The 20,195-nt window shown below is 42.9% G+C and overlaps 2 protein-coding genes and 1 non-coding gene across 5 annotated transcripts; 1 reads left to right on the top strand and 2 right to left on the bottom strand.

The window, feature by feature from the left end:
- Positions 1 to 1,843: 1,843 nt before the first annotated feature.
- LOC103475056 (uncharacterized) lies at positions 1,844 to 19,469 on the top strand. Of its 3 annotated transcripts, XM_008426443.3 has the most exons (10): positions 1,844 to 2,174; positions 3,620 to 3,746; positions 4,850 to 5,093; positions 5,825 to 5,889; positions 5,987 to 6,137; positions 6,346 to 6,464; positions 16,133 to 16,313; positions 16,391 to 16,474; positions 16,555 to 16,650; positions 17,783 to 19,469. In XM_008426443.3, the coding sequence occupies exons 1-10, from the start codon at positions 2,150 to 2,152 to the stop codon at positions 18,077 to 18,079; spliced, it is 1,389 nt and encodes a 462-aa protein (XP_008424665.1). In that variant the 5' UTR covers positions 1,844 to 2,149; the 3' UTR covers positions 18,080 to 19,469. The 3 variants fall into 3 exon arrangements, with proteins under 3 accessions (XP_008424665.1, XP_008424664.1, XP_008424663.1); XM_008426442.3 differs by lacking the exon at positions 1,844 to 2,174 and having other exon boundaries at positions 3,363 to 3,746; positions 5,828 to 5,889; positions 17,783 to 18,867; XM_008426441.3 differs by lacking the exon at positions 1,844 to 2,174 and having other exon boundaries at positions 3,363 to 3,746; positions 17,783 to 18,867.
- Positions 2,019 to 2,182, bottom strand: LOC145554743 (U1 spliceosomal RNA). Its single transcript, XR_014090736.1, has one exon. It is a non-coding gene; the product is annotated as a U1 spliceosomal RNA (small nuclear RNA).
- LOC145554608 (uncharacterized) lies at positions 6,975 to 14,429 on the bottom strand. The gene is made up of 13 exons (XM_081614775.1): positions 13,937 to 14,429; positions 13,360 to 13,509; positions 13,168 to 13,254; positions 12,925 to 13,050; positions 12,527 to 12,766; positions 11,961 to 12,442; positions 11,532 to 11,859; positions 10,450 to 11,251; positions 10,123 to 10,332; positions 9,561 to 10,000; positions 8,493 to 8,771; positions 8,296 to 8,400; positions 6,975 to 8,192 (listed from the first exon to the last, which is right to left on the bottom strand). Exons 2-13 carry the CDS (start codon positions 13,507 to 13,509, stop codon positions 7,560 to 7,562), a joined length of 3,882 nt encoding a protein of 1,293 aa, XP_081470901.1. The 5' UTR covers positions 13,937 to 14,429; the 3' UTR covers positions 6,975 to 7,559.
- Positions 19,470 to 20,195: the final 726 nt, after the last annotated feature.

Below are 20,195 nucleotides of genomic sequence, written 5' to 3'. Positions count from 1 at the left end.
AAACCAAGAGAGCGATTGTGTTGAATGACATACAAAACCTGTTGATCAATGTGTTCAAGGTTCTTTCTTTTATCATTTCAATAAATAAAATAAAAATTCATAGCTATAGAAATAAATAAATAAATAAATAAGCCAGAAAAGTATAGAGTGCCTTCTCTGGGAGGATGTCCTGCCCCAAGTGGAGGAGTTCAAGTATCTCAGGATCTTCTTCACCAATGAGGGAAAAATGGAGCAGGAGATCGACAGCCGGATTGGTGCAGCGTCTGCAGTGAAGCGGGCTCTGTACCGATCTGTCATGGTGCAGAGAGAGCTGAGCCAAAAAGCGAAGCTCTTGATTTACCGGTTGATCTAAGTTCCTACCCTCGTCTATGGTCATGAGCTTTGGTCATGTCCGAAAGAACGAGGTCACAGATACAAGTGGCCAAAATTAGTTTTCCCTGTAGGGTGTCTGGGCTCTCCCTTAGAGATAGGATGAGAAGCTCAGATATCCAGGAGGGACTCAGAGTAGAGCTGCTGCTCCTCCACGTCGAGAGGAGCCAGTTGAGGCTCGGACATCTGGTGAGGATGCCTCCTGGATGCGTCTCTGGTGAGGGGTTCCAGGCACGTCCCACCGGGAGGAGGCCCCAGGGAAGAACCAGGACACACTGACGATGTTTCTCAGCTGGTCTGGGAATGCCATGGGTTCCCCCAGAGGAGCTGGAACAAGTGACTGGGGAGAGGGAAGACTGAGCCTCCTTACTTAGGCTGCTGACCCCGCGACCCGACCCCGGATAAACGGAAGATGGATGGATGGATGGATGGATGGATGGATGGATGGATGGATGGATGGATGGATGGATGGATGGATGGATGGATCACACACATACACACAATCACATGCGTGACGCACATAGCGTAATAGAATGGAGACAGTAATGTTAGCTAGCCTGGTTAACTAGCTAGTTTCAGGAAACGTGCTCTTTTGCACCCACCACGTGCCCATGCCCCCCACATGGTTGAACAAAACTATATTCGTGGTCGGACTGTAGATCGCTGCGAATGGTTGACCTACATTGGACCCGAATGCAGCAACAACTCAACATTAACATGCAATTCCAGCATGAATTTGGGTTTACAGTAGCTAAATAAATTATTTACCGGGAGATCCAAACTCATAGAAATAACATGGGTTATTTCTAGTTTGTTGTTAGCAATAGCATTGTTATCATAGACTAATTACTTAAAATAGTACAACTCACTACTCACCCGGCAGAAACAGCCATGTAATGTTTCTTTTGGTCCTAAATAGTTGACCCAACCAACAACATAATTTTATGCTCCAGGCTTTTGAAACCTTTCATCTGGCTCGTCATATAATATGAGGTCTGCAGCTCCAGATAGTGAGTTATGTGGATCTCCTCGACACCAGGTAAATCCTCAAAATTATAAGAGAAGTTTTTTTTTTACTCATACGATATGGATCTGTCTGTTCCAGCCCATTTAGGGCATTATGGTACTCGCTGTGATCCATTTTGCTGTTTTGAACCAGAGAAATCCGCTTCCGGACCACCATCTGAATTTCGCGCTCATCCAGGTCACGTGTCTGAAACCCAGCAATAAATTGCACTATATACCCTGCTCAAAAAATAAAGGGAACACTTAAACAACACAATATAACTCCAAGTAAATCCAACTTCTGTGAAATCAAACTGTCCACTTAGGAAGCAACACTGATTGACAACGGGGACCCTCGTCGGGTCAGTAGTATTTTGATGATTATAGCTCACATTAGAAGAAAAGCCCAGCTCCAGTTTCTCCTTAAAATTTGATTTTAAAAAATAACAGAAAACATCGGTTGAAGAGCTCCTTTTTCATAAATTACTGTATTAATGCAAAGCTAAGTGCCTATCTAAAGCTTTTCTTTTGTCACCTGCTTTCAACTGTAAATGGTGTCCATTTTGTAATCGTTCACTATAAACGCAGGCATCTGCTTAATTGGTCAAGAAGTAATAACATAGTTTTTCATATAACCATTGAATCAGGGGAGAGCGCGAACGCAGTCCCCCACTACCATAAATTATGCAGTCGAGATTCCCACATTTGGGGAATTCGCAGGGGTCAGCACAGCCGAAGTGCAATGGCTGAGCCTCACCCTGGGTGAACCACCTTCATGATCATGGTATCTCCCCTGCCAGGTAAGTATGAGTTGCTCTTCTCTCTCGCTGCGATGTCTTTCGCAGACATACCCACATGACTCACGGTGCCGACACATTCTTAGCTTTAAAAAAAAAATAATAAAAAAAGATCCGGAAGGCTGCCCTGTGACTTTAGCTAAAACATACTGGGAATATTGGGTTATAGAAACGAGAGAAAATGTTATATTTAATGTTTAAAATAACGTTTGATTACCCATAATGCAACGCTATGATAGCTTTGCTAAAGCTAACAAACGGCTGACACGTTTTTACTCTTTCCAGCTTCCGCTAAAGCTCCAAAAACCAAGCAGATGGATCACGATTTAAACAAACATCAGCATGATAGTATTTAATAAATATAACACACAATACTTAATTACTTTTTCTTTAATTTCAAATTTAATTTCTCTGTGTTTCTTGGTGTGACGACGTAGGAAACAATTCTGCTGCCACCTGCTGTTCGTTAGTGAAAACTGCATCCATCAGTGGGGAAACGGAAGACAAAAAACAAACTGATTCCAATTTTCAGACCATCTTCACACAACAGTAGTTCAGGACATGGGTACAAATTACATGATTTTCCTCCTCAAGTTGATGATAGAATATTAAAGTCTACAATTTTTGGTCGAAATTTCTTTAAATAAATTATATAAAATGTGGATGTTTTGTGATTGATGGCAGTTAAACCCATTAACTTAGGGAGGAACTACTAAAACCAGAGCCTGGAGGCGATATTGCTGTACTACTTTCTTGGTGCTAGAAATCAGGACTTAGGTTTGAAAATACAGTTTTAATTCCTGCAATGCAATGCTGCATTAGCCTAGCTGGAGTTAAATGAGAAAGAGTATTGTTTATATTTGAAACACTCTAGGCAACTTATCTAAACTCACACAAAACATAAAACACATAAACATGTTGTTTTATGTTTAAAGCAACATTTAAGCATGAAAATTGTCGCAGCAAAGAGATATTAAGGCATCAAGATTCTAAAGAAAATCCTCCTTCAGTTTAAAATCACATCAATAAATGTAGCCTCTCTATAACTTATGATGTAATTAGAGCTTTCTATAATTTTTTAAAGAATTCTCTGTACTTTATATTAAAGTTTTTCAATTCTGATTACTGTCCCTAATGGCACTCCATAGGTTAGTGCCTAAAAACAACCAGCGTGAAACACCTTCAGATCTCCGGGGCTCCGACTACAGTTGGTTGAGCAGTTTGTGAGTCAGAAACTGTTTCTGGGTGGAGTCGGGCTCGCTTTCCACTCTGGTCCATTTAAAACATTCCTGTCTGGCTGGAATGCCGTGAAGGGAGTAAAACACCAAAACAAATCCTCCAGTCGGGCCTGTTCGACTGGCTCGCTCTGCCGAATCATGCTTTAAACCGGTGGACATTAAAACAGCAGATGGCTTGGCCGCAGATTCAACCACCATCTCACCCCAAAGGTCAGAGGGCAGCTGGACTGGAGGGGACGGGAGGCTGGGAGTGGACCAGTAAACCGATGAGGGAGCAGAGGGAGGATGGCGAGGGAGCAGCAGCAGACAACCAGCAGCAATGGACGACTCTCAACAGGTGAGCTGCGTTCAAGCAACCAGAAATGTTTCACTGTGACTGGAAATGTTTCAGAAATCTGTCAACATCCAGCAACAGGTGGATCGTTTAGCGTTTGACAGCTTGTCACTCATTTTAAGAAACAGTTCAGGTTGGATTTCAAGTTCCTCGTGTGGCCCACTTCCTCCGAGTTAAACCCGAGAAATTAAAATTCAACTTGCTCTAGGCTCATATGTCTTATATACAAACTCTGAAGAGTAAAAGTGATCCCAGTTCACCAGCATGACTGGAACCACTCCCAGTAACGAACTACAGAAAACACCAAATCAGTGTTTTCTGAATGAAAGGCTATAATCTGGCCTAGACGATCTGGCACTGCCAGTTCATCACATGCATCACATGCTGACTTAAGTTCTCAGTTTTCATATAATCCCTAATGGTTTAACATTTTATAAACATCAGTAATGAAAGCATCCATTATCAGTAAAAACTCCAGACTTTTCTACCAGGACAAAGGTTGAGGCTTGTGCTCCATGTGACGTTCACTGCATTTTGACACTAAGTGGAACTTATATCAAAGTGTACAAAAGATAAAATAAAATAAAAAAAATACTGAAACTCAAACGTTTTGATTGATCTAAAACATTTTCGAATTCTTTTGAGAATTTTTGAGAAATTTTCTAGAAAAAAAAAAGGAAATTTCAGTTTTTCTACAAAATTTGAGAGATGTTTTTATCTCCTAAGTTTTATGGTGGAAAAGTTTGAAAACCTTCCTTTAAAATCCTTGAATAGTGCTTGATTTTTTAAAGAAAATGTAAAAAAAATATATTTTATTTCCTCTCCTAACACTGTTGCACCCAATGTGCAGAGCAATATTGTTCACACTAAAAACACTACTAATAACAGATAAAAATGTAAACTGTGTGTCTCTTTTACAAAGATAATAATAATAATAATAAAAAGCTGGACATAAATTTAAGTGCGTTTGTACGTTTCTTCTGCTTTGTTAAAGTTTCAAGGCAAATATCTTCCCTATTTTCTAACAACTTCTATTTAGTTTAATTTGCATGTATCCAGTTCATTTGAACTCTCTTCCGCTGTTTTTCTGTATTTCTCCCTTCCAGTTTAATAGACATCCTAAGTGAAGCTCAGCCCGGAGGCAGGTTTTGGTCCCAGACTCTGAAAACTGTGTGCTGCTTCGCCCCGGTGGCTGCAGTGTGGTTCGCCTGCCAGCTGGAGGCGCTGCCGGGCCCCGCTCTGCCGCAGCAGGACGCGTGCTGCAGGCTGCTCTTACTGTGTTTACTGTGGGCGGTTCTGGCTGGAGCTATTTACGCCCTGAAAGGCTGCCTGCAGCCAGAACCGAACCGGGTGAGCAATGCCACATAAACACAGTCATATTTACTGCTTTTAAACTTTTAATTTGCTCATTCTATAAATGTTTTTACACGTCGAAATTCAAGCAATTTCAAGAACTTTAAAGGAAAGTTTTCTAACTTTTCCATCACACCTTGGAGTCAAAAATGATCTTAAGAAGATATTTTCAATTCACTGTTTTAAGGTATAATTTATATGATGTATTTAGGGCCATTGTTGATAAAAAAAAAAGGAGTAAATTTACGCCAACATTTTTTTGATTAGTCTCAGACAATATCTCAACAAAACAAGAAAATTCTCTGAGCTTGAAAAGCTGAAAAAAATTGCTAGAAACAACTTCAACATTTTAAAGTTAGTCTCAGAAACTTTCCAGAAAATTTGGGAAATTTCAGAGCTTGATTATTCAACTTTTCAAACTAAGACATTTTTCTAAAGTCAAAAACTTTTCAGACAAACAAAACTCTAAAAACATGTTCCGTTAAGTTTTGTAGCTTTTAGTAAATATAATTTGGTAATAACCTAAAACAAGAAATTTCTATTCTGATTTAACTTCAGACAGCAAACAAAAAATCTGTGTAGCTGTAAACGTTTTCCTAATTTAGGCTTTTAATCAACTTTATTATAAAACTCTGCACTTTCAAGGACTTTATACAGAAATCAAGCACTTTCCAAACCTTGAAAACATTAAATTTTGAAGACTTTGAAGCACCCTGATGTGTTTTCAGCAGGAACCTCCACAGACGACACAGCAGCTGGTTGAGCCTGAAATCAGCAAACATCTGAATTCATGGTGAAGTTTTAATATTTTAGATTCATTTCTAGCTTCATTTACCACCAGTTGTTTAGAATAATAATTATTTTGTATTTTTATTTCTTTTAAACTGCAGCCCGCTCTCCGGGCCGCCCCCGGTTTGGACCCCGCAGGTCTCGGTTCCTCTGACCCGGGCCCTGACCGACAGTCTGCTGCTGTGTGTGCTCCAGGAGCCGCTGCAGGCCCTCGCCGTGTCCCACATCGAGGCTCTCCGCTCCAGGCTGCAGGTGAGACGGAGAACCAAGAGGCAACATTTGTGTTTTTAATCACGGATCGGTTTGAAGTCTTATGCTTGGAAATATCAAAAAGGAAGACATGTTCCTCTCAGGATTACACAGATTCCCCCCACAGATTTAGCCTCAGGCAGAACAGAACTGCCGCTGTTTTGTATTCTGAATCAAAAACAGCGTCTTCATCTGAATCCTGTTCCTGCAGGCGGTGGCTGTCACCCTGGAGAGGGTGAACTTTGGCCAGGAGGTGAACCTGGAGGAGGCGGGCCGAGGCTCCGCGCTCACGGACAAGCTAAGGCTGCTCTGCGCCTACCTGCAGCAGAGGTCAGTACCACCGAATCCAGCCACACAGGGAGTTATAAGCGCCAAAGCTGGGGAACAATAGTCTGCTTGGGGGGGGGAAGAAGGGGAAAAAAGGGGGGGAGAAGAAAGGGGAAGAGTGAGGCCAATCCCAGAGTCGCGAGTTCGATCCTACCAGTCGCCATACAATGTTTGAGTGAAAAGATTTCCCACAATCAATGTTCAAGTGTTATGAAGTAACAGCTGTTTTTTTGTATCTTGAAAACATTTTAAATGCTTTTTTTTACAGATAGTGTTAAATTATACTATATACTTGATACAGTCTATTTTAATGTCCTTAATTATACCCAGTGCTTATTTTCATTTTTCACAGCAAAACAATGATAAAAACTAAAATATTCTTGCAAGTGTCTTTCCTAAAGTACTTTTTGAGTGAAGTGAATATCTTTTTTCTAGTGTATGCTTAAAATTATTACCAATAATTCAGAATTTGAATCAGCTAACATTTACTTACAGTAAAAGACCATAGACCTTATAGGTTTCAAAGAACCAAATATTTATTCATCAACAATTAAGACAGTGAATGAAACATGTTTAGTTAGTCCAAAAACATTGTAGCATAATGACAATATCAATCGAAAACAAAATAAATAACACTGTGAACTAAATAAAAACTATATACAATGAAACAGTTTGTGAAGTTATTTAAATTAAAGAAAACATTTATTTTTTCTTTTTAATTTGTTCCAGCCACTGCTCTTTAGTTAGACTTTCATTAGAGGGACAGTAAATTTGCCCTCTATATTGGCTGTGTCCTGTTTCAGCAATTCTAAACTGCCCGCATTTTTTGCATGTATTGTGCAAAACTTTGCGTGTCAGTTTTCGAGGTTCTCTATCAGGTTCAGCAGGGGCTGCTCTGGGAGCCAGAACAGGGGCCACAGCAGGGGCCAGAGCAGAGCCCAGAGCAGGGGCCACAGCATAAGCATGTGGAGGAGGGGTGGAGAGGCTCCACAAACTCTGTTGCTGTTGGGTAGTGAGGATAACAGATCCTTGTGGTGCCACTGGAGTAATTGCCACTAGCTGAGGCCTTTTGGGTGGGGCAGGGAGAAGCTGCCGCTGTCATGATGGATTTGTCCCATCAGTGAATTGTAGCTTTCTTTTTAATTTTGACTGCCCCACAGTGTTGGATGGTAGCCTGTACGTATGCAGTGGCCCTGAATGTGGTACGCCGTAATGCGGACGTATATTTGCAGGCAGAAGTGGGTCAGCAGCTACAGAAAACCGGCTGGGAAGGTTTAGCCCTTGAAGTACCACAGCGGTTTCTTGCCTTTTGACCCTTCTGTTATGCCACTGAACCAGGGTGGTGTAGCTCACATCCACTAGCTGCAAGTTTGTCTGCCCCATCACAGCTCCATTTGCTAGAACGAGCTGCCTGATCTTCCTATAGTCTTGAAGGATTAAATCCCACCTGGAGACTGTGCCTGCCCCTCTTTTCTTTGGACTACGATGGATATTGCACAGCCGGACAAAGATGGTCTCCACCAGGCGGCAGCAGTCTGGCCATTGGGCAGATGGGGCTGGAGTGGTTAAAGCATGCCTCTTCACACTTTCAACCCCAGGAGTAAATTCCTGCCTCTTCTTGGGGGACCTAAACCTCCCAGTGTTCAATCTCTCTTGATGCCTTGCAGCAAATACCACCCTCTGTTTATCAAACTCCAGCAGGTTCTGCCACAGAGCAACAATGCAGCTCACCTAAACAGGAAAATAAAACAATTATACATGAGGACACAGCAATATGCAAGTGAGGTGAAAGGCGTGTGCATGTCTGCAGCAAGCAACAACGTATGTTACTGACCTCCTGGTTGTTCAGCACCAGTGAGGTTTTGCTCCTTAGCTCCACCAGATACTCAGCCAAGCTGTCAACTTTGTCCAGGCCTGGTACACCGACCTCATCTAAACCCTGAGAAAACATAAACAACATAAAAAATGTAGAAGTTATTTGAAGTTTTATTTTATTTTTCTTCAATTCTACAGCTTAGAATGAATGCCCACCTCTGACATAGGCACTGCAATGCCAGGCTGGGTGGAGGCAGCGGGCTGGATGGAGGCAGCGGGGTGGGTGGAGGCAGCAGACTGGATGGAGGGAGCTGGCTGGGTGGAGGCAGCAGACTGGATGGAGGCAGCTGGCTGGGTGGAGGCAGCGGGCTGGGTGGAGGGAGCTGGCTGGATGGAGGCAGCAGACTGGATGGAGGCAGCTGGCTGGATGGAGGCAGCGGGCTGGATGGAGGGAGCTGGCTGGGTGGAGGCAGCAGACTGGATGGAGGCAGCTGGCTGGGTGGAGGCAGCGGGCTGGGTGGAGGGAGCTGGCTGGATGGAGGCAGCAGACTGGATGGAGGCAGCTGGCTGGATGGAGGCAGCGGGCTGGATGGAGGCAGCGGGCTGGGTGGAGGCAGCAGACTGGATGGAGGCAGCTGGCTGGGTGGAGGCAGCAGACTGGATGGAGGCAGCGGGCTGGGTGGAGGGAGCAGGCTGGATGGAGGCAGCTGGCTGGGTGGAGGCAGCGGGCTGGGTGGAGGGAGCTGGCTGGATGGAGGCAGCAGACTGGATGGAGGCAGCTGGCTGGATGGAGGCAGCGGGCTGGATGGAGGGAGCTGGCTGGGTGGAGGCAGCAGACTGGATGGAGGCAGCTGGCTGGGTGGAGGCAGCGGGCTGGGTGGAGGGAGCTGGCTGGATGGAGGCAGCAGACTGGATGGAGGCAGCTGGCTGGATGGAGGCAGCGGGCTGGATGGAGGCAGCGGGCTGGGTGGAGGCAGCAGACTGGATGGAGGCAGCTGGCTGGGTGGAGGCAGCAGACTGGATGGAGGCAGCTGGCTGGGTGGAGGCAGCGGGCTGGGTGGAGGGAGCTGGCTGGATGGAGGCAGCAGACTGGATGGAGGCAGCTGGCTGGATGGAGGCAGCGGGCTGGATGGAGGCAGCGGGCTGGGTGGAGGCAGCAGACTGGATGGAGGCAGCTGGCTGGGTGGAGGCAGCGGGCTGGGTGGAGGGAGCTGGCTGGATGGAGGCAGCAGACTGGATGGAGGCAGCTGGCTGGATGGAGGCAGCGGGCTGGGTGGAGGGAGCTGGCTGGATGGAGGCAGCGGGCTGGATGGAGGCAGCGGGCTGGGTGGAGGCAGCAGACTGGATGGAGGCAGCTGGCTGGGTGGAGGCAGCGGGCTGGATGGAGGCAGCGGGCTGGGTGGAGGCAGCGGGCTGGGTGGAGGCAGCAGACTGGATGGAGGGAGCTGGCTGGGTGGAGGGAGCTGGCTGGGTGGAGGCAGCGGGCTGGATGGAGGCAGCGGGCTGGGTGGAGGATTCGAGCTGTGATGTAGCAGAGAAAATGGTCTCATCGTCTAGCTCTGATACTAGAAAGTCCAAAGCTTCCTCATCCACAAAGCCTTCATCTTCCTCTGCTACATTAGCCTCCACATCTTCCAGCAGAACATCTGTTTCTTCTGAGTCAGGCTCGGCTTTCAGTGGCTTTCCTGTTTGACTTAGAAGGTAGTCAACGCCCAGTAGCTCACCTATGGAAAATCGCAAACACATTGATAGTAAAACAGTCCTAAACATGTTACATATTAGTGATTTTTTTATACTGTAGTTTATCTACAACTGTTTTTCCTTCACATATTTCATTTTGTAATACCTGTGTACTTTGAAGGAGGCATAAATTGTGGGACGTACTCTCGTCCCAGCACCTTCAAGCTGTTCTGATTTATGGACTGAGTCATGTCTCCAGCATATGTCAGAAGAGACGATGGTTTGTTGGTCACTGCTGCAGAACCCCGATCCTGATTCCATCTATTCAGGCCTTCCAGGAGGTAGAGCTGGAAATTCAGCAAGTTTGCACTGGTTCCTGGAAACAAAGCAAAAAAACAAAACATCATATTAATGTGTTTGAAACAATACTGGTAGATCCAGTTTTTCAAAAATATACAGTAAAGGGTTATAGTCATGTTAGAAAGCGACATACCTGGAATAAACCTGTTTAAATGACAGTGAAATGACTCCAGGGATGTAGAGCCTCGTGAACAGCGATAGCGTGTCAACTTGATTCCGCTCTTGTTGACACTGCCCACCTCAGTGTACAACTGAATCCCTGGAACATCCTGAATGCATTTCACATGCCGTTTTTGGACAGCCCAGATGTGTTTCATTCTGACTTCATCCAGCAAGGGAACTCCCATCAAATCTCTCCCTTTTGGACCATTCAGCTCCTCCAGCAGTCGTTCAATAAAGACAGTAGTGATGTCGTCTCCCCGTGTCCTCCTACGACAGAAAGTACTCAACTCCTTCTTTGTTATCTGCCTGTCCACCATGGTGTTGGTTATACCTGGCCTCTGTTCCTGCTGGAGCTGCCTTTCTTTGGCTCGTCGAAGAAGGTCAAGGTCCCCTGCATCCCACTCAAAAATGCAGGAGGACAGTGCCCGCATGAAAGCAGGATACAGAGGGTGGGCATCCGTGGTACAACCTACAGCCAGCCTCCGCATAAAGTGCCAAATGTCCAGACGAATGTAAATATCTGGCCATTCTCCAAATCTGCCCTGCAGCTTGCTGAGGCCCTCACTAACACAGCAGCCACAGTCCACATATAGCACCTTTGGAGGTGCAGACCCAGCCTGGCGATACCGCTCCATCAGTCCTGCAGCCATTTTGTCCAGTCCTGGACCCTCCTGGACAGTCAGGACACTATTCAATATTTGGCCCAGCTCATTGCTGACTGACGACACCCACAGAGCTGTTCCTTTGCTGTGGCCAGCCAGCTTTTTGGTGATCTACAATAGAAAATGTGGAATTAAATCTTGCTGTTTCTCGTGTCTATAGAAACCACTGTCTGCTGTGGATGTCATAACATTTTCATTGTAGAACAACAAACTTTTTCACAACACGTTTAATTGTTTAAACTGAAATAGAAAACAAAAAAGTTATCCCAATTTTTTTTTTAAATTATTAGTGTTTTAAATTTAATAGTGTACACCTTTTTTTCAAGTAGGATATAATACTAATACTAATAATAATAATACTGATAATTATCATCATTACCTGGTTACTAACCTTTTTAGTGGAGTCCAGCTTCAGAACTGTCCCCAAGGTGGAGGTGATGCTGGCCTTTATGTGGTCTATGCGTGACAGAATATCTCTGCCATACACAGACAACAACCAGCGATCAGTGGGGATGTCAGCTGGTTCTGGGGGCTCCTGGCACACCACCGGGAAAAGGCTGGGTCTATTTACAAAGTTAGCGCACTCCTCCAGGTAGTGCCCCAACCTGTTCAGCCACTCCTCCCCGTGGTTTTCTTTCAGCTGCTTCAGCAGCCGCGCTGAACTGTTGCCCTGCGTTCTGTCTCTCATCAGCCTGATCACTCGTATGTCACAAGCATACCTGGAAGGCAGATTAACAAAGTATTTATTCCGCAGTAACATTTACATGCAATTTGATATCTTCATTCCTCCAGTTAGCATTTTACTAAATGTTTTACTCACTTTTGGGTGAGGATGAGCCGAAATAGTTTCTGGTGTGGCAAGTCCAGTTGGTCTCGGATGCTCTGGGATGTTGATAGATATGTGAGATTACACCCGCTGCACCTGAGTGTCTCCGTCACCAGGAGGTAATACCTATCAACATCCAGGACCTTCCGAGCCCTCTTGTGGATGCCAGCACCTGTAAGATGATTTCCACAAGCTTGGCAGAACACCCTGACCTTCCACTGATGGTAGGGCATCCATACCAGGAGCCGATGTGAAAAAAACCTCTCAGGTGTCGGCACCTGATGGTAAATGAGGGCCGGTGCAGGAGGCTCGTACCACAGCTTTAAATCTGGGCGCAGTTTGCCAGATTTAAAGAGGGTATTTGAGATCCATCTTTGATCCTGCACAGGGATGGTTTTCCTCATTTCACTCGGCAACCAGAAAGAAGCTGCATCACCACCTGCAGCTAGTTTTAACAGAGACGTTGAAGGCTCTTCCTAAAACCAACAGAACATAAATATGTTTGAAAACAGATATCTTAGAACTGCATTACTTTAATGAATATACACTGCTGTACTCACAGCTGCAACTGTCTCGCTGGAGTGTGTCTGGGAGGATGGAGCAACACTTGGGCTCCTCACAGAGGGTGGAGGGGGACTTGGGCTCCTCACAGAGGATAGAGAGGGACTTGGGCTCCTCACAGAGGATAGAGAGGGACTTGGGCTCCTCACAGAGGATAGAGAGGGACTAGGTGTCTTCCGGGCCACCAAGTTGGGCTTCACTGAATCCGAAAGAGAACCCCCAAAATGGGACTTAGTGAACTGAAATGAGAAATGTACAATCATGTGAAGTAAATACTTTATAAATCACTCCATCAAAAATAAGAACAAGAAAATGTTTTGTTCAAAAACTATGATAGTTTTTTGCCATGACAGAATCAATGATATAAAGTATTGAGCAAACAAACAAGAACATTTACCCTTGACAAAGATGGAGGGGACCTCAGGAAACAGCGAGTGGCTGTTGCTGTATCACCAGACGTAGATTGTGAAGCCACAGACTGTGGGGTCAAGGAAGGAGGTGCAGAAGGAGGCTGCAGTGCAGGCTACCAAAACAAAGATATTGTAAAAGTCACCATTCACCAGAATTGCAAGAGACAAGACATAGCTTCAAATTTGACTAAAAAGTGATTGTTATTAGATATTATTTTAAACCAGCTTACTTTATCAGTGTGAAAGCCACAGTCACAAGTGACAGACGCTCCAAAAAGGGTGGTCTGTCCCCGAACTTGCATGGGGCATTTTTCTATCTGAAACAGTGTAACATAATCTTATTAATGACAGCTACTCAAGTCTGTCCCTTTTTATAAACATATCTACACACACAAGTGAATGAAACAGTGACTTCACTTTACCTTCTGATAGATGTCATGCCATTTCTTCTGCCTTGGGGCTGGTCTATTCCCTGCATTGGAAGGCCAAACCCCAGTGCTGGCAAATGCCTTAAGCCTTGCCATCCACTCCCCATCCCCCATACCTTTGTGGCTCTTTGGCTTGGTGCTCATCTGAAGATAACATTGGGAATTAGCAGAATCAAATTCCATAAACTAATGATGCACTTTGTGCACAACTAACAATGGGTATGACATAAAAGCATTTAAAAGTAAAATCAAAGCCATAGTTTTCTGTGCTCATAGTGAGGTAAAAAAAAAAAAAAACTATCAACCTCGATCGATCGATCGATCGATCGATCGATCGATCGAGGTCGGGCTATATATAGCTTGATATCTATGTATACATTTACATTTTAACTTAAAGTGTTACTACTATATTATAAAATAAACTGTGTCCTTACTCTTTCACTCAGAACATGACATCAATATGTCGCCCTTTTATTGAAAGCACAATATATTATTGTAGCTGATGTAAAATTATAAATACGAAATCTGTTTGAACGACAACAGACAATAAACAATATTAATAGGTACTCACAGTAATATCGTTAAGGTCGACAGATCGATGATGTGATGACGAATCCTTCTCTTTCCTTCTTCAACGAAGCTAGGCTACTGACATCTGACTTTTAGAATCTTCCAACGGTTGTCACTTTTAAAAATAAAATCCGATTTTTTTTGCTTGTGGTGGGGGGGCGAGAGGGCGTCTGGGGGATCACGGTGATTGGGCATGTTCCATTGTGAACTCGAACACTGATAGGTTCGCATGTCGCCACGGTGATTGGCCGATTTCCATTGTGAGCTCGGACATTGATAGGTTCGCATGTCGCCACGGTGATTGGCCGATTTCCATTGTGAGCTCGGACATTGATAGGTTCGCATGTCGCCACGGTGATTGGCCGATTTCCATTGTGAGCTCGGACATTGATAGGCTCGGTCCATTATGAGGCGGTACCCCATTGGCTAAACCGTTCAATGTGAGAATGGAAGCTGGGCAAGGCCATTGGAGGAGAAACATAGACTTACGTGAGCGAAGTAGCGTATACCGTATTTTCCGCATTATATGGCGCACCTTATACGGTAGCTAAGTGTATACCGTATTTTCCGCACTATAAGGCACACCGGATTATAAGGCGCACCTTCAATGAATTTTAAAACTTTTTCCATATATAAGGCGCACCGCATTATAATGCGCATAGAAAAGACGCTACAGTTACCACTCATCCCGTATCGCTTCAATACAGGACGTGATTTGTTCTGTACTGTACAAATGTGTAATAATAAAGAATTGGTCCCCGAGTACTTTATATAGTAGTCTGCCCCAGTCATTGTTTCACTCACGGTGTTGTGATATTGTGCCCAACTGCTTTCTGGGTAACACCGACCAACCGACACGCTGCAGCCGCAGCCTGTCTCTCTTCCCCCGCACCCCGGCTTTAAATGTATAGGGGCCGGTACCTTGGTAGCCCTAGTCGAAGCACCCCGGATGAATGTCTAAAGTCACTTTGTTGACATAAAGAATGTAAAAAAAAACAAAAAGTCCGACTCGGGTCGGCGAGGAGAGCCTTCCGCTATTGGGCCGGGGCGTGGCCGGACAGTGGTCACCCTTCCCCGTTTGCGCACAGCATGTTCGTGGAGAACGTGGTGCTAAATGACCTGCAGGTAGGTCAGTCAAACTTTATTAACAAACCAGCGTTCTGACAACTATCCCAGCATGCACCGCGCACTTCTTCTACGGGCGAAAATGAAGTCGGCGGCTGCTTACCGTAGTTGCTAGACCTGTTGTGGCTCAATATTGGTCCATATATAAGGCGCACCGGAAAATACGTTAAGTAAACATTTATATAACCGTTGAGATTAAATAACCCTGTTTATTAATCCAAAAATAAATACACGACGACGTGTAAGTGTGCGCGAGACATCGGAAAATGGTTAGATTAGCATAAACTTTAGCTCAAACTAGCTAAAGCTAATGCTTTCAACATTTTAAATATATTTCTTTAAATGTAAAATCAGATTAATTCTCAAAATTTCAACACCTGCTCAGACAACATGTTCGATTTGTGGCTGAAATCAGACTTTTTTCTGTGTGCGCCTCCACTTCTACATTTACGGTTTTCGTCCCCAAAGCTACCCGCATGCGCAGTAGGAGAACGTTGACGTCACCCAGCAGCGCTCAGTTTACGGAAGTAATAATGGCGGCTAGGTTTATGGGTCAATTTTAAAATTTATTCAGCAATGGGAGCCGACTGTATTGTCGCAAGATAATAACAAAATTAAGGAAGCAAATAAAAAAGGATAATTAATCATTATAAATTATAAATAATGAATTAATCATTATAAGTAAAACGTATTATTATTATTATATCGTTAAATTATTTGTCCTATAATTTTTTGTTTCCTGCGGTCCTTTCAAGTGTTTATTTTATTAATTCATCAAACTTTCTTGAGGTTTTTTTTAAAAACCTGGTCCCTTTTTCACTCATTTGGAGTCTTGCTCCTGCAACCCACAAGTTGCTCGTGTTGTTTGGTTGCTGAAAGCAAGCAATCTGCAGAGTCAAGCATCTGAGGAACGATACTTAAAAAATTAGAAAAAAAAGGTTCAACAATAAAAAAATAATCCATAAGGAAATAAAAACAAAACAAAGCTCCAAAGCAACAAACGAAGCATGTGAAATCATAAAGAAAAACACTCTCATTATGTGAATGATTGAGAATCGTTCCCCTCTCACAGGACGACATCCCTCCAGGTTCTGGTCCAGGTCCAGAGGGACTTTGAATCCAGCGTTGAGGACTTGCTGCAGTGTCTGGACGAGCTCTGGACCCAGCTGGAGGAGCTCCACGCTGGAGTGACGCTCACCAAAAAGGACAGCCAGGGCAGCAGAGACCTGACTTTGGTTCAGGAAGACGCCGAGGTAAGCAGGACAGGCTGCTGCTTAATTAACAGTAATTAACATTTCGTCGTTAATTATCTTGTCACTTTGTGTCCCAGAGCTTGGTGTCAGTGTTGGCTCAGTACCGGACCAAACTGCAGTCCTGTCAGGCTCACCTGAAAGGCTGCACACAGCTCCTACAGGTTCAACTTTCCTCCCAACACAACAAGTCTTTGATGTTTTCTATTTTTTTGGCTGAAAATGTTTTGTTTTGCTTCCTCAGGAGCTAACCTGGAGTCACGCTCACATCAGCACCAAGGTGAACAGCGGCTGCGAGTCTGTCTGGCCCGAGCTAATGCTTCAGTCCAACATCGAACAGGTACTTTGAAAGACAAGATGATTCAATTTATTCAGGGTGCCAGGGCATCATTAAGGCATCTTAATTTCATATATATATATATTTAAAAAAAGCTAAATTATCTTAAATACATTAATCCCAAATCCTAGATTTTATGATCCCAGATTAATATCATATATTCTATTAAGCCTTTTTTCTCGTAAGATTATTTCTGTCAGGCAGGCCTAATATCAATGGCATATTAACAGCTATAAATGCAATGGGAACAGAGAGAGCAGAAAAACTAACTAGCCAGCTAAGGAAGTGGGTGTCCGTCACGGTTTAAGTGCAAATTTATCGCTAGTAGGCTACACAATGTTTTTGGCTCTGGATCACTTCTGCTGCCATCCCATAAAATGTTAGCTGCTAACATATACTTGCTAGCTTGCAAAGGTATATTGGCAGTTTATATATATATATATATATATACAGTGGAAATGGAGGGAGAAACCTAGCTAAGACAAGCTGCTAACTAGCTTGCAAGGTAGCTTTTCTGCATCTGTCATGGTTTTTGTGCTAATTTGTCAGCAGTGGGCTAACTGCTAATATACCCACCAAGGTATGCAGTGGAAATAAAGTTAGGAGAAAAACTAGCTTGCTAAAAATTAGATAGCTAGCTAAAACAAGCAAGCTAGCTTCAAAGAAGATTACTGAACATGGAAATAGGTTCTAATAGAGAATTGAAATTTTAGAACGTGGTTGCTCAGTTAAATAGTAATGAAGGAAAAGGGAAGATGTTTCCTTTTTTTAAAAAACCGGGCTCATTAGGAGAATTTGAGGAAGAAGTTTTAGGATCCAACAGATGGCAGTAGTGCAACAATAATGGATGCAAGCTGCCGTTAAAATCTAAAGAAGAAGAGGGAGGCGAAACTCTACTGCTAGTTAGCTCGCTTATTGTGTCTGTCAAAGTTTAAGTGCAAATTTCCAGCATGCTTCTCCACCACTGAAGCAGTTTTGTTGCTACATTCATTCTGTACCAACAAGCACTACAGGGGTTAAGGCCTTTTCCTTTGTGCATTACTGACATGATGCAGGTCTTAAATTTGATTCACAATGGTCTTAAAAAGTCTTAAGTTTGAGTTACAGCAGAAACACTGTTATTTAAACTCTGCAGTTTGACAAAGTTCAGGAGAATTTCAGCTCTCTGGAGCAGCAGACTGCCACCTTTAAGACCCACCTGGAGGGACTTGGAATAGACCATCAGGACGAACCCGTCGGGCCGCTCGCTGCTGCTAACAGAACCGATGCGGTTCCCTCCCTGCTGACCCCCCTTCATATCATGGATTTGCCTCTGAGGACTTCAACCCCCATAGAAAAGAAGAAATACTCCCATTTATCGCTGCGCGAGAGGTCGGCCCTCAAGTTCTCCTCCACGATGGGATGCTTACCCAAACCTGGAAGGAAGAAATGATTTTATTTACCTGGAAGATTCATTTTAACTCATGTTTCATAATCAGAACTGCTTTAATTCATAAAATGTTTTGCAGATGTTGATCATCTGCTGGCTGCCTCTGAATTAAGTATTTATTTTTAAGTTGCTTTCTTTGTACAGGATGCAGCTTGTGTATATTTCCATCTACAACTCAGCTTCAGTGATGTCAGTTCAACATTTTGAACACTAGGGGGCAGACTTACACCAGATGTTACAAAAGACTACAGGTGAAAAGGGTTTGACTAATTCTTTTTAAAAACACACCTTTCTTCCAATTTTAAAAAATAGAAAATGCTATTTATTGATTTGCTCTAAAATCACAGGATGAGTTTCAAGCTAAGAAAGTTTTAAAGAAAATATTTTCAGCACATTTTCCACATAAAAAGTGAGAAAATATTTATGATGCAACTCTAAGCAGTTTATGATTTTCTTTGAATTAATGAGTCGAGCTTAACTCTGTATTTTATGGTCCTTGCTTGCAGCAGTTTGGGATTTATGTAAATATAAATGCATTAAATTATTTATTACTTCAAATAAATGTTTCTTGGTTTTTTTTTGCATCAATTCATCAAACTTTTTGGAAACCTGGTCACTTTTTAACCCGTATTGAGTCTGAATTTTGAGAGGAATGTTGCTCCTCTGACCCACAAATTGCTCATGTTGTTGTAGTTGCTGAATGCAAGCAATCTGCAGAGTCAAGCAACTTAAAAATAAGAAAAAAAAGGTTCAACAATAAAAAATAGTCACAACAAAACATGAAGAAAAATGGATTAAAACAACCAGAAAACTACTCAGAAAATTAGAAAAGTAAACAAAAATCTAATTTAAATACAAAATAGAGCATAAAAACGTAACTTTTAATGCAATCAAAAATGAAAAGGCTTCGTAGTAGATTAATTTCCTGTCAGGTCTCCAGTCTTGCCCAACATGTTGCCATGAACGGATCCAAGAACCGAATCGGAAAACACCTGGGCTGTGATTCACTAGCAGTTCTGTTCTTCGCCACTAGGTGGCACAGCAGGATAAGACAGAGAGACATGAAACAGAAGAAAAACCTCAATGGTCGTTGTATTTTATGTAGCTGGTAAGAAACCCACAAATAAACGTTCCTGGATTTTAACCAGGGTGGAAATTGATAATAAATCCAGGAAGAAAAAATTAAAACTTTTAGCTGTTGGGAGATGAAACCAAGTTCGTTTCAACCTGGTTGAGCTTCTGCGCAACTTTAAACTGACATTTTATGATTTTAATCAAGACTGTTGGAGACACATAAACCTGTAAAACCCCCAGGAGAATCTGAACCAGATTTTAAAAATAGATTCCTTTGACTTTACTTACACTGCAAAAACACAAAGTCTCACCAAGTACTTTTACCTGGTTTCCACTGCAAAGATCTTTAAAATAAAGACAAAACTAACATATAAGTAACGTTTCAGCAACATATAGGAGCTTGTTTTGAGTCAACAATTTCTTAATCTTGAACAAAATATTAGATTTTTCATGAATAAGACATTTTCCTCATAAGCGAAAAAATCTTAACCTAATTAAAATCTTTTCTTTTATCAAAAGTGAGGAATTAGAGTTAAAGCAAAATACTATATCTCACTGAAAAGTTAGTTATAAGCTAGTTTTGTCTTATTTCATGTATACTAAGGCATTTGCATTCGAAAGTCAACAAAAATTTATATGTTTTTGTGTTTTTGCAGTGTAGTTTTAATCCAAAAGAAGAACATTTTGCTGGAAAAACAAATTAAATCACCTTTTGTTTAAACATTTAGAAGTATTTAAAAACTAAAAGGTGAAACAATGTCCACATGAACACATCTGTTTTCAGTGTAAAGTTGGCCGCTGAAACGAGCAGCAAACCAAATATTACAATCATCGTCTTTTTGCTTTTGATTAGATTTGGACACGTATCTCTGCTTCAGCACTCGGATCAAATAACGGCGTCATTATCATGGAGCGCCGCAACCTGATGTCATGCTGACGGGTCCGGTGCCAAAAACTCGAGTTTCAGACTCGTTATCTAGTTTTTTTATGTTGCTGGAGTCCAGCATGTTTCCAGAGTAAAATGTGATTTTATCAAAAAAAAAAA

Source organism: Poecilia reticulata, chromosome 13, assembly GCF_904066995.2.
Source record: "Poecilia reticulata chromosome 13, P_reticulata-male-v2, whole genome shotgun sequence".
Lineage (NCBI taxonomy): Eukaryota > Metazoa > Chordata > Actinopteri > Cyprinodontiformes > Poeciliidae > Poecilia > Poecilia reticulata.
This window is presented reverse-complemented; position numbering and strand designations above follow the sequence as displayed.

Bases quoted from the DNA above. Each gene is read 5' to 3' on its own strand.
- LOC103475056 (XM_008426441.3), top strand. From the start codon at position 3,580: ATGGCTTGGCCGCAGATTCAACCACCATCTCACCCCAAAGGTCAGAGG. The intron at 16,314-16,390 runs GTAAGCAGGACA...TTTGTGTCCCAG, and splicing joins TGGTTCAGGAAGACGCCGAG to AGCTTGGTGTCAGTGTTGGC. The intron at 16,475-16,554 runs GTTCAACTTTCC...TTGCTTCCTCAG, and splicing joins GCTGCACACAGCTCCTACAG to GAGCTAACCTGGAGTCACGC.
- LOC145554608 (XM_081614775.1), bottom strand. From the start codon at position 13,509: ATGAGCACCAAGCCAAAGAGCCACAAAGGTATGGGGGATGGGGAGTGG. The intron at 11,860-11,960 runs GTGAGTAAAACA...TCTGCCTTCCAG, and splicing joins CGGCTCATCCTCACCCAAAA to GTATGCTTGTGACATACGAG. The intron at 8,193-8,295 runs GTCAGTAACATA...TTTCCTGTTTAG, and splicing joins TGGTGCTGAACAACCAGGAG to GTGAGCTGCATTGTTGCTCT.